Below are 12,805 nucleotides of genomic sequence, written 5' to 3'. Positions count from 1 at the left end.
CTGATCAAGTCCTAAAGAAATGACAGCATTATACAGTCATACAGTAGAGCACTCATTTAGGGTCCAATTAATAAGAGGTAAATTGAGGTCACCAAGAAAAATAATTGGATATGGGTATGAGGCTGCCCATGTTAGTAAAGTAGTTAGTTTACTCGCATGATCAAGGTCATAATCAGGGGCTCTGTAACATAATAGGAAGCGAATTGTGGTACTTAGTGAAGATCACAGATAATGGTCCCATGAAGAACTAGCTCATGTGATACTTGAACATTTTTCAGATCTAGGGACTTTTTATAGAATATGGCAACACCATCTCCTCTTCTGATTTCGCGGTCAGACCGATGGACATGGTAGTCACTTGTAGTGGTAACAGAGTCTGAAAAGGATTTGTTAAACCACGTTTCACAGACAAATATGTCAAATTAAGCCGCATTTAGAAGAAGAAGAAATTCCAGCAATTTTTTTGCGAGGCTTCTTGCATTGAATAGTTTGCATTTAAGATCAGTAGCAGTGAAGCTGGATGATCCTGGGGGCGTGCATACCTAGTTTTGGATGTTAGGGTGTTGAGATTGTTGATTGCTGGATGTTGGGATGTTTGATTGATGGGATTGTCGATAGGTGGTTATTGGGTTGTTGTGGTTGTAGGGACGTGAGCTGTTGCTTTTGTGTTTGATACACTCAGCGCTTTTCACTCTATGGTTTTGCTTTTGACAGACTTATTTTTAAAAAATGTTATAGAGAAACACTTACTAAATTTGAAATGAAAAAAAGACCACGAGAGACTCATAGAACCATGTTTCTGAATCTGGGCCTCTTAAATTTGTCAGGTCCATCCTGCACTGATGGGTCTGTATAAAAATGTACATACTTCTTAAGTTGTTGTGCCTCGTCCGCTTTCCCCGCAGCCGGGCCCATCTTATCTGCTTCCGAACACTGAGGAATGTCCTAGCATGCCTCCCGGCCCCAGCCCTGGCTCCATGCCCAGACAGGCCGAGGAAGATGTGCCTCCAGCCCCCAGCCCTGGCTCCATGCCCAGGCAAACGGAGCAACTAGACCCCTCCCCCTCCCCCACAACATGTGAGCCTGAGGAAGGTCAATTACCAACAGCTGCAGACTGGAGTGACCCTCGCTTCAGGAGAATTGATAGGCGGCGTCAACAGAAGGAAGGGAGGGGCAGGCCTGGATAAGTGCTGACTCATGGAGCCACACCCCATGGCCTATATAAAGGATCTGCTTTCTGGCATTCTCTGAGTCAGGCAAAGTCTACCTTATCTTGCTGAAGACACTTCCTGGTCTCCTGCCTGCCTTGAGAACTTTGCTAAGACTTTGGCAGAGCTGTAGAGACACACCTGATTCGGATTTCCCTGACCCGGCCGTCAGTGGAGGAGTGGGACACGACATAAGTCCAGTCTGATGAACATCAAGTGAGTTTATGCTGCGAAGATACAGGCATTACACAGAGAATATGACTTCGACCTGATAATATTGATATGAAGAGAGCTTCATATAAATATCCATTTTTAAAGGCTGAGGTCAATGCATAATCAATAACCAGACCCAAAACTATGAACTCCTTCCATTTAAAAGGATTATGGGATGAGATGTCAACTGTGCCTCATGGATCTTCCATATATGCCAATGATCAAAAGAGCAACATATATTTGAAAAACAACTCATCCTCAGTACAGCTCAGTACTACTATTCCCTAATCTTTGATTTAAAATAAAATCATTACAATAACATCTAGGATACATAGAAAGAGGCTGACCGGGTGAGAGAAATCATCCAACTGTTTATCAGACACTATGGAAGGAAAGTGAATAAAAAGCATTAAGATGCTAGTTACGCTAATATTTTAGTAGTGCAAATAGACTATTCCCAGTGACAATGTAAATCAAAGCAGACGAAAATTTTTCACAAACATAGCTAATAATCATATTCTTGTCCTAGATAGATAGACAGACAGACAGATAGATAGATAGATAGATAGATAGATAGATAGATAGATAGATAGATAGATAGATAGATAGATAGGATTTTTCCCCATATTTTCCAAATATGAAAATAAACTTTTTTCACTGTATGTCCTTTGACATCCCACCCCTTTCTTTCTGCCCAATTATCATCTCTGGTGGTAAAGCTTCAAGTTTATATTCCAACAAGGGTTTGCAGATGTGTTTGAAATTCAATCTGAACAAAATAAAGGAATCTGTATTCAGTACAGCAACTTCCTAAATCTGAAAAATGCAGGATCATTTTCTTTGAAATCTTAGCCTGTGGGTGTATGATGCCTGCTCATGAATAATTTACTGGACCTTTGTGCCACTGCATCTTCTGGAAAGTATAGCATGAAATCATACTATACACCACTGGCCCCCGTACTTCAGGAATTAAATGGAGACACAGAAAACAGGTTCTGTAGATTACGTGAAAAAGGGAAGTTTCAGTACATGTGCTTAGAAATGCATCTTATTAGAATAAGCGATGATTATTCATATATTCAAGTACATCTAAAAGCATAGTTCCTTACATTTGCTGTCGTATCAGAGCTATCCTGGAAATAGGCATCAAACAGAAAACAAGAACAGACAGGAAGCTTGAATCAATAGAAGTAGTCTCCGACTTACGACCACCACTGAGCCCAAAATTTCGGTTGCTAAGCGAGACAGGTGTTAAGTGCCCCATTTTACAACCCTTCTTGTTATGGTTAGTAAGTGGATCACTGAAGCTGTTAAGTTAGTAGCACAGTTCAGTGAATCTGGCTTCCCCATTAACTTTGTCAGAAGACGGCAAAAGGTGGATCAGGTGACCCTGGGACACTGCAGTCCTGATAAATCTGAACCAGTTGTCAAGTGTGAATTTTGATCATCTGACTGTGAGGATGCTGCAACAGTGATAAAGTGTGAAAACGGTCATAATCCCCTTTTTTCAGTGTTGTTTGAACAGTCACTAAATAAATGGTTGTAAGTTGAGGACTACCTGCCCTGTCCACAGCCAGACACACTTCTTACTATCCGAATCAGCTACAGTTTGCAATATAGAACACATTGCAATAGTCCATATATGAGGTGGCTGAGGGTTGGGTGATTTTATTTCCTCCACTTTCCATCTTCATTCTTTTCTGATTTTTATGATGTGTTAGGGTTTTTTTCATCTTTATCATTGTAAACTTTAATCAAAACTATTATTTATATATATATAAAAAAAGAACAGCCCCATCTGCATCCAATGGGCCTTAATAATACATGCGACGTTGGCCATACCTTCAGAATAAGTTCATAGATGAGAGAAGCTCTATAATAGACCAATTGTGGTATTCAGAAGCAACAGCGAGAGGTCAAAGCTTCTGAGGATAGAGATTTGGCACTGGAGCTGAAAAGTGGAAGTGATTTTAAGAACTGATTGCTTTCCCATGAATGGCCCACTTCCAGATTCCATCTTCTGCTGCATGAGTGGCACAGGTTGGGTGGCACAGATTGAGTGGCTACTGCTGCACGAGTGGCAGTATGAAGTCCTTCATGGCTTAACGCCTGGCTATCTTCATGGCCTGAAGCCTGGCTATCCAAGTATCCTTGTTTCTCCACCTTTCTCATCCAAAAAGATATGACACAATCCTGGTCCCAAGTTTAAGTGTCATCCAATAGGATGTAGAACTATACTTTCCCTGTCACAACACACATTCTCTATAGAGAACAGTGTTCTTCAACCCTGGCCAGTTTAAGATATCTGGACTTCAACTACCAGAATTAAAAGTTTGCCAAGGCTGAGAAGCACTTCTCTAGAAGGATAACATCCTGGAAGTTTGAGTGATCCTATCCTCACTGGGACAAGCCTTGACAGACAAGATCTTTTCTTAGACAGCCAGTTAAGGAAGTAAGTGCCTTCTGAAGGAATTGCATGAATATGTTAGCTGTGTTGGTTCCCAGTTGACTATCTTCTTTTTCTCTTTTATTATATTGGGCATGTGTTTAGCTGACATGCTGCCCAGAATCATTATAAACTGGGTGATCTTATAAATTTGAGAAATACATGAAGACCGTATTAACCAAGGGCAGTGGAAAAGTCTTCTTGGTTCCCGAGTATAGGAACTAGGGCTGGTCATATCGTCAAAAGAGGGGGAAGGTTTAGCTTCAGAATAGTTTTGAGCAAACATCCTTTCCAAGCAGTTTCCTGAAGCAATGCAGCCAGTGGTAGGTTCGCGCCGGATTGGGCAAACCGGTAGCAGTGGCGGCAGGAGGCTCCGCCCATCCGCCCAGACGCTTCTGCACATGAGCAGAAGTGTTGCGTCCGTGCATGAGCGAGCGTGTGCGCACAAGCGAACCGGAAGCAAATTATTTATTTATTTATTTGATTTTTATACCGCCCTTCTCCCGAAGGACTCAGGGCGGTGTACAGGCAAGATAAAACAATACAATATACAGATTAAAATACCATTTAAAAAACTTATTTAAATTAGCCTAACATTAAAAAAATTAAATTGAAACCCACTACTGAATGCAGCCCCTTCCTTTCTAAGAGGAAAGCACTGTGGAAGGAGACTGAAGGGGAAAGTCTTCTCCTGCAGTCCTGGCTGACATGGTTCCAGGTTGGGTGGCTTTGCCAAACAGGGCAGAAATTAAGACTGGTATGATGCATCCAAGAGTCTTCAGTTGGCACTTGAGAAAGAAGGCTGACAGGACTCTCCTCCAACAGCTCTGGACCCAATCAGTTCAAGGTGACCTTTTCAGGCTTTGTTTTGTTAAGGCCTTCTCTTCAGAGGAGAGTACAGGTAGTCCTCGACTTACAACCGTTTGTTTCGGGACCGTTCAAAGTTACAACGGCACAAAAAAACCGTGATTTATGACTGTTTTTCACACTTATGACCGTCGCAGCATCCCTCGTGGTCCTGTGACCAAGATTCAGACGCTTGGCAACTGGCTCATATTTATGACAGTTACAGTGTCCCAGGGTCATGTGATCCCCTTTTGCGACCTCCTGACAAGCAAGATCAATGGGGAAGCCAGATTCACTTAACAACGGTGGCAAGAAAGTAAATGGGGGCAAAACTCACTCAACAAATGTCCCACTGAGTAACAGAAATGTTGGGCTCAATTGTGGTCACAAGTCAAGGACTACCTGTATCCTGTTGCCTTAACCTGCAAGGTGAATCTAAAACAGTCTGCATAGGCCCAATAGGAGTTGTGTATGTATATATATATTTTCTTTCTCAAATTGAGAGCACAAAGCCATCATCAGTCTTTCTCCCTCCCTATATCTGACAGTGGAAAAATAATGTGTTTCCCCTCCTTCAAGTCACTGTCATGCGTAATGAAATATACCTACTGTCAGAAAAATAGATTTCCTGTGTTGCTTGCAAAAAATCCAGTATGTCATCTACTTTATCTGCAACTTCAATCTCTCTTTCTCTCTTTTCTTCAGGCATATATGTGAAATCGGTAGCAACGGGCTTTCCTAGTAATCCAGCTGCTCTCATTTTTTCTTTCCGCCGCTTCTTTTTCATTTTCCTCTTTTGGTTTTGAGTCAAGTTTGGACCGTCCCTGTGTTGCGGCTGCAATGTATCTCCAATTGGGTTTTCATGCACTCCACATTTTGCTGGACTTCCATGTCCGTCAGCAGGAGTCTGACACACGTTCTTCCGTTTTTTCCTCCGCCGCTTTCTTGGAAGTTGTTCTTTATCATTCTCCTCTGTGCATGGAAAGAAAAAACACAACGGACTGTAAATATAATAGGGGGGTATGGAGCAATTTGGCTATCTGAATAAAAACATCCCTTTTCTCTAAGACAGTGATGCTTAATAATCTCAGATGGGGGAGAGAGAGAGAGAGAGGCAGTTCATTTTATTTACAAGTACAGGTAGTCCTCGACTTACAACAGTTCATTTAGTGACCGTTCAAAGTTACAACAGACTGAAAAAAGTGAGTTATGGTTGTTTTTCACACTTAGGACTGTTGCAGCATCTCCAAAGTCACATGATAAAAAATTCATATGCTTGGCAACTGACTAATATTTATGATGGTTGCCATCTCCTGGGATTATGGGATCACCTTTTGTGACCTTCTGACAGGCAAAGTCAATGGAGTCAATAGAGAGGCCAGATTCCCTTAACACCTGCAGCAACTCAACTAACAAATGTGGCAAGAAACATCATCAAATAGAGCAAAATTCACTTAACAAATGTCTCACTTAGCAACAGAAATTTTGGGCTCAGTTGTGATGATAAGTCAAGGACTACCTGTATTTTTATTCTTCATTTACCATAAGTATATTCCTCATTAATGAGTGGCATGAACTCACTCTCTCTCTCTCTCTCTCTCTCTCTCTCTCTCTCTCTCTCTCACACACACACACACACACACACACACACACACACAAAGACAAATTGGTATTACAGTATAAGGAGTCTTAAGTTTTGATGAGTGGGGGCTGGCCAACACAATGGAGAGAATGAAGTGAGAGGAGCACAAATGCTGGGTATTACTATTTGATTTGAATAGGAATGAGGGCCTCTTCATTTGTGTCAGAAGAGCCTACAAATTATAAACATATAAAATTCACTGAGCGAATAAAATAGACATAAAATAGGTCATAGAAATTTAGCGCGTGTAAAAATATGTAAATATTTAACAAATAAATATTTAAAATTAAGTGTCGTTTGGTTTTAATCCTATTAAATTATTAGAATTGAAACTAAATGACATTCACTCAGGATTGGACTACGTGGACAGTGTTTTCTCTTGCCAGCATGAGGTCTTCCTCCATACATGTTGAAGGACATTGTAGCGTGTGAGAGATGGAATCTTCTTCTCCCCACATACTCTCCACACAGAGTGTCTTCTATAGGGAGCCCTCATGTGAGGACAAGAGCTAAAGGGCTCAGACGCAACTTTACGGAATGGGAAAAATGGGAAGGAACGACTGCAGTAACACCAATTTTATTTATGTCCCTCTTAATTAAGCAAATTACAGCACAGAAGAATGTATGCAAGCAGCTTCAAGGTCAACTTAAATAATTTCCAATTAAATAGTGGGTAACGTGGGAGATCCCTCCCTCAGATGATTGTTTATAAGGTGGCAAGCTATGTTCTCAAATAAAAATATGTCAGGAATTATACTTATACCCCATGTTCTCTGACATACCCATATCTCTGCAGATACATGACAAGGTTCTGATTTCAGCTAATGCCAACAAGAATGACAATACTGTTTTAAATACTCATCTAATTTTACTGCTGAGTTGTTTATTAATATTATCAGCTGGCACTAGCTTTGTTTCAACTTTATTATATATTATCTTCGCTAGTGTACCATGTTTCACATTTTTAATTCATCTCTGCAGTGCCCAGAAGATGTCCTTCACTGAGAGGTCTACAAGCAGAATTAATATGCACATACACCTGAGAAGCCAGTGATAAAAAACATACGAGAAAATCTATGTTTTGGGTTTCTAAATGCTTTATGTTTGCTAGTTTGGCTTCTGGCATCCAATATTCATCCAGTGCCTCAGCTATAATTCGTCCCCAGCCTTTATACTAATAAATTTGCTCTAAAGATGAGAACTGCAATTTCATTTCTGTAACCTCTCCGTTCTTGGGCTTTGTTATCTCTGAAACACTTCCTCTCTCTTTTCATAATATCAGCTCCAGAGTTGCAAGTTCTTTAACTGACAGATGAGTGACTCACTGCAGAGCAGTTCTGATCCCTTCAAAGGAGGAGGAATAAAAAAACCCATTTGCAATTCAACACTGCAGCACAAAAAAGACTGAAATAATTTGCACCACAAACCTACACCGAACAGTGTTTTACCTGTATGACAATTGAAACAAACATCTCCCGGGAGAATACAGACAGATGAGAGGAAGAACAAATGACAAATACATTTCAGCCCTGCATAAACTGGTACAGATGTTAAGATATCATTGCTTAAGCTCCCTTTTTAAAGACAAAAAAAAAAATATAAAGAGCTCTGAGACTTGAACAAAGAGGAGTTATACATTTTTTCTATGCTGATAGAAAACCATAATCCTACACACACTTATCCGGGAGGAAGTCCAAGAGAAACTCATCCATTAGTTAAAGAAACATTGCGACCTTTGTTCAAAAACCAAAAGCAACATTTGTGGGCGACCATGAAAAATATATGAATCGTTTTGAGTTGGTTGTATAAAGCACCTCATGGAAGTTCTCTTCCTTAGTAGTCTAGCAATCTCAATAACAATAATATAAATATTTTATGAACAGGAATACATGAAGGGTTTCTGTAGGAAACATACCCAACCTCTTATTTATTTATAGCTATTTCTTTCTATTATACAATTTTTAGTAATGCACTGTAAGAAGAATTCGCCAGTATTTTCTCATCCAACTTAGGGGGGTCAAACTAGGCATTCATTTTAGCAAACGGTTATAACCATGTGTCCTCTGTCTAGGTCCTGCATAGGAGTAAAGTAACAGCAACTAAGATGATTAGGGGACTGGAGGCTAAAACATATGAAGAACGATTGCAGGAACTGGGTATGTCTAGTTTAATGAAAAGAAGGACTAGGGGAGACATGATAGCAGTGTTCCAATATCTCAGGGGTTGCCACAAAGAAGAGGGAGTCAAACTATTCTCCAAAGCACCTGAGGGTAGAACAAGAAGCAATGGGTGGAAACTGATCAAGGAAAGAAGCAACTTAGAACTAAGGAGAAATTTCCTGACAGTTAGAACAATTAGTAAGTGGAACAACTTGCCTGCAGAAGTTGTGAATGCCCCAACACTGGAAATTTTTAAGAAAATGTTGGATAACCATCTGACTGAGATGGTGTAGGGTTTCCTGCCTGGGCAGGGGGTTGGACTAGAAGGCCTCCAAGGTCCCTTCCAACTCTGTTGTTATATTATATTATATTAACTTGCAGCTATTCTATTCTCTGGTTTGTTCATCTTCGTGGGTACATAGCCGTGATGGCGAACCTATGGCACGTGTGCCACAGGTGACACGCGGAACCATATCTGTGGGCACGTGAGCATTGCCCTAGCTTAGCTCCAGCGTGCATGTGTGCGCCAGCCAGCTGATTTTTGAGCCTTCCGGGCCCACCGGAAGTCAGGAAACAGGCCATTTCCAGCCTCCGTAGGGCCTTTGGGGGGTGGGGAAGATCGTTTTCACCCTCCCCAGGCTCTTAGAAAGCCTCTGAAGCCTGGGGAGGGCAAAAAATCGGCCTACCGGGCCCACCATGCCATCACATGCCAAAAGCGGGGGTTGCGGGGGGGGGTTGCATGTGCATACGCGGGGGAGGCGCATTGAATTATGGGTGTTGGCACGTACACGTGCAACCTTCTGCGCTCCTCCCGTTTTTGGCACCCGATGGCAAAAAAGTTAGCCATCACTGGTATATAGCTTGCAAGAACCCAGAGCAGAAGTTTAATCTTGAAGGAAACAGTATACTATTGATAAGTCAGCTCTAACACCAAGATAGAGGAATTTCAGCTGTAACCTAATATTAGAGCTCTAACAGTATACCAGAGCTCTAGCTCTAGCTGTTTACCAACATTAGATATTCTGTATCTTTAATATATGGTTGCAAAGGAGTGGATTGCTAAAAAGAGACAGTTCTTAGACTAAACAAAAGTTCTTTATGAACAACTGTGGTGTTATGAATTATCACTATGCAATTAGGCTTGCTCATAGGTCTTCAGCTACTGGAAATAATTAGTCCAGTGTTCATATCTGTGTGATGGAAAACTTACAGCAATGAGACAATTATTTCCAAGTAACCAGGAACACAGAAGGTGGCTGCTTAAAGACCATTAGCTGCGATTCTTCTCACCAAGCTGCCATCCTGGGACAAGAAATTTTTTTTTAATTTACATTTATATCCCGCCCTTCTCCGAAGACTCAGGGCGGCTTACAGTGTATAAGGCAATAGTCTCATTCTATGTGTATATTTACAAAGTCAACTTATTGCCCCCCCCAACAATCTGGGTCCTCATGCCATCACATGAGAATGGCTGACTGGATTCACTTTGCACATTTTGGAGGGATGAAGGAAGGTGGTAGTTGTGCTGAAATATAGCAATAATGACAATTCTTTTACTGGGATCATTAGCATTGCAACTGATTTTCAGGAAGCTATTGATAAGTCTGCTCTAACACCAAGATGAAGGAATTTCATCTGTGACCCAAGCCAGAGGAATTTCAGCTGTAGCCTAATATTAGGGAAGCTGGGAAAAAAGCATCCTCATATGTATACTTGTTATTAGCATTACATTTCTGAATCACCTGTTACTTAAATATATCATTAGCAACATTCCCCAACAAATAAAACAACTTAAAATAAGAAGAAAAAAGCTTTCAATAAATTAAATAATTTTAAAAATCTACCAAAACCAATATTAACTAAAAGCCTGACTACTGACATCTACTTTTAAAGCTTCTTCCAAGCAACCCAAAGATTCAACAATTATTCTAAATCTAAGGGGTCATTACAGACAGGGGCTAACCTTAAATTTCTGCTAGAGGAATCAGCAGCTGTTGCAAGATTTCTTCGAGAGACTATGCTTGAAGTATCCAGGGCTTTAAATAACCATCGGCAATTATTTTGTAAGTGCTTATTTCCTGTATTTTGCCAGGAAACTAACTGGCAACCTTTGAATCAATCAGGCTGCCATTTTTTTTCTTCTATAACCTGTCTAGTCAAATTCAAGCACAACAGGTTGAGTCTGCCAGTAGCAATAGCAATAGCATTGAGACTTATATACCACTTCATAGTGCTTTACAGTCCTCTCTAAGCAGTTTACAGAGTCAGCACACTGCCCCCAACAAGCCAGGTTCTCATTTTACCAAGCTTGGAAGGATGGAAAAAGTTGAGTCAACCTTGAGCTGGTCAGGACTGAACTGCTTGGCAGTCATAGAATTAGCCTGCAATACTGCATTCTAACCACTGCGCCACCATGGCTTTAACCTTCAAGTTACTGGCAGATGTACCAGTGTTCTAAAATAATTTTCTTTCTTAATAATTTTAAATTATTAAAATAATTTAATTTTGTAGGCTAAACCTGGTTTAAAATAAAGGTTCCTGCTGTTGCCTCAGAGAAGAACTGGATCCAGAATGTGTACCAGAAGGCTAGACGTCTTTCTGAAGATGTATATAACCCTATCAATTGTAAGTGCTAACATGGTGCTCCAATCTTGTTTGGAGCCAGCTTCCTTTTTTTCTCTCTTTAAGCCAACCCATGGCCACCAGAAGCTGGTAATCTCAGAAAACTGTACCGCTCTTTGAAAAAACCATTGTGGCACATTGCATTTCATCAGATGAAGAGTCCTGGAGGACTCCCTCAACAATTTCATGCAGATGTAAAAAGTGATGAAGGCAGAAGAGCCCTAGTATTGAAAGCAAACTCTACCCAGAGCCTGGAGTTCAATCCTGACAGGCTCAAGATTGATTCAGCCTTTCATCCTTCCGAGGTTGGTAACACGAGGACCCAGATTTTGGAAGGCAATATGCTGACATTTTAAACCACCCAGTGAGTGATGTAAAAGCACTATGAGCACTATGTAAGTGCTATTGCTACTGCTAGAAGGGAGACACAGGATCTTTATATAAATTATCCAAAATAATTGTGTAGTCTAAGAGATCAGAATGGAACAGCTAAAAAGCAAATGCAGATCCATTCCTTTCCCTCCCACCGAGATAATAAAGAATAATATGGGAGATGGCTGATAAAAACAATTGTCACGTTCCCTCTGTGTGGCAAAAATTCATCAAGCCATCTAAGGCAATTTTAATGCCACAGCCCACTTCCTAAAAATACGCTGTGAAATATGCCATGTGGCATAATACCATCGTACTGAGTTTTCCCATTACCTTTTCTTATTGCTGGCAGTAGTGGTTGCTGCCAGAACACACAGCAGGGAGGCAGATTTTGGCAGCCACCCATGTTTTCGTTAACTTCTATTTTCACCCTCATTCTGCAGAACTGAAACACAATGTTCAAGATGTCTTGTTTCAAAGATCACATTGGAATGTATTTTACATCTTTTCCAGCTTATTCAAGCTGGTGCTCTGAACATGCCCAACAATTCAACCTTCCATAGATATGAATCCAGATCTCTGCACAACTGAAATTTCCCTCCAATGTAAGAAGGAAAATCCTGTTAAGGACAAAATGTTGACGGTAACTTGTACCATATATATCTGCTCATAATCTTGGCACCAGGTTGCCTCCATTTTCCATTTCAGATATATTGGAAGGAACCAGCACTGTGTCTCACCTAGCAAGCAACAAGATGAATTCAAGGAGCTCACAAACATGGAAATAAACCATCTCTCATTGTTGCCCCTTACAGCTGCTAATTAAGGTAGTTATTTATAGCCCAATTCTCCATGACACTGTCTTGGTCCTTTTCAAAATTGTCAATTAGTATCCAGCATTCCATTTTATGATAGTAAATCCCAAGTTTAACTATCTCCAATTTGCTCCCTCATCATTTCTGGCTCAGATAATAGCCTGCGGATCGTTGCCAATCAAGCTTGATGAAACATACAAAGCATTTCCCTGTATGTTCTGCAGCAGAACCAGGACTGTAAGATTAGAAACCTTGTTCTTAGTCCTTGAGAAGAACATTTCAGGAGCTACATAATTTATTTTATTTTTTTATTTTTTATTCAAAAAGTTTTACAAAATTTTTCCCCCCCTTTCCCCCCCCTCCCCCCTCCCTTCACAACCCCCCCCCCGACTTCCCGGAACGAGCACAAGGTATAGTTAAAAATAAAACAAACATATGCTAAAAAATTTTCGTCCCAACTTAATTATACCCCTACAATCATC

The 12,805-nt window shown here is 40.7% G+C and overlaps 1 protein-coding gene across 3 annotated transcripts in view; it reads right to left on the bottom strand.

Annotated features, from left to right (window-relative positions):
- The window catches only part of ERICH1 (glutamate rich 1), a 161,396-nt gene that overhangs the window by 71,847 nt on the left and 76,744 nt on the right, over positions 1–12,805 (bottom strand). For all 3 annotated transcript variants that reach the window (XM_058177552.1, XM_058177571.1, XM_058177563.1), the window contains one exon: positions 5,323–5,685. In XM_058177552.1, the coding sequence (XP_058033535.1) occupies positions 5,323–5,685 (363 nt within the window). The remainder of the gene's footprint in view (positions 1–5,322; positions 5,686–12,805) is intronic.

Source organism: Ahaetulla prasina, chromosome 1 (genome assembly GCF_028640845.1).
Source record: "Ahaetulla prasina isolate Xishuangbanna chromosome 1, ASM2864084v1, whole genome shotgun sequence".
Classification (NCBI taxonomy): domain Eukaryota; kingdom Metazoa; phylum Chordata; class Lepidosauria; order Squamata; family Colubridae; genus Ahaetulla; species Ahaetulla prasina.
This window is presented reverse-complemented; position numbering and strand designations above follow the sequence as displayed.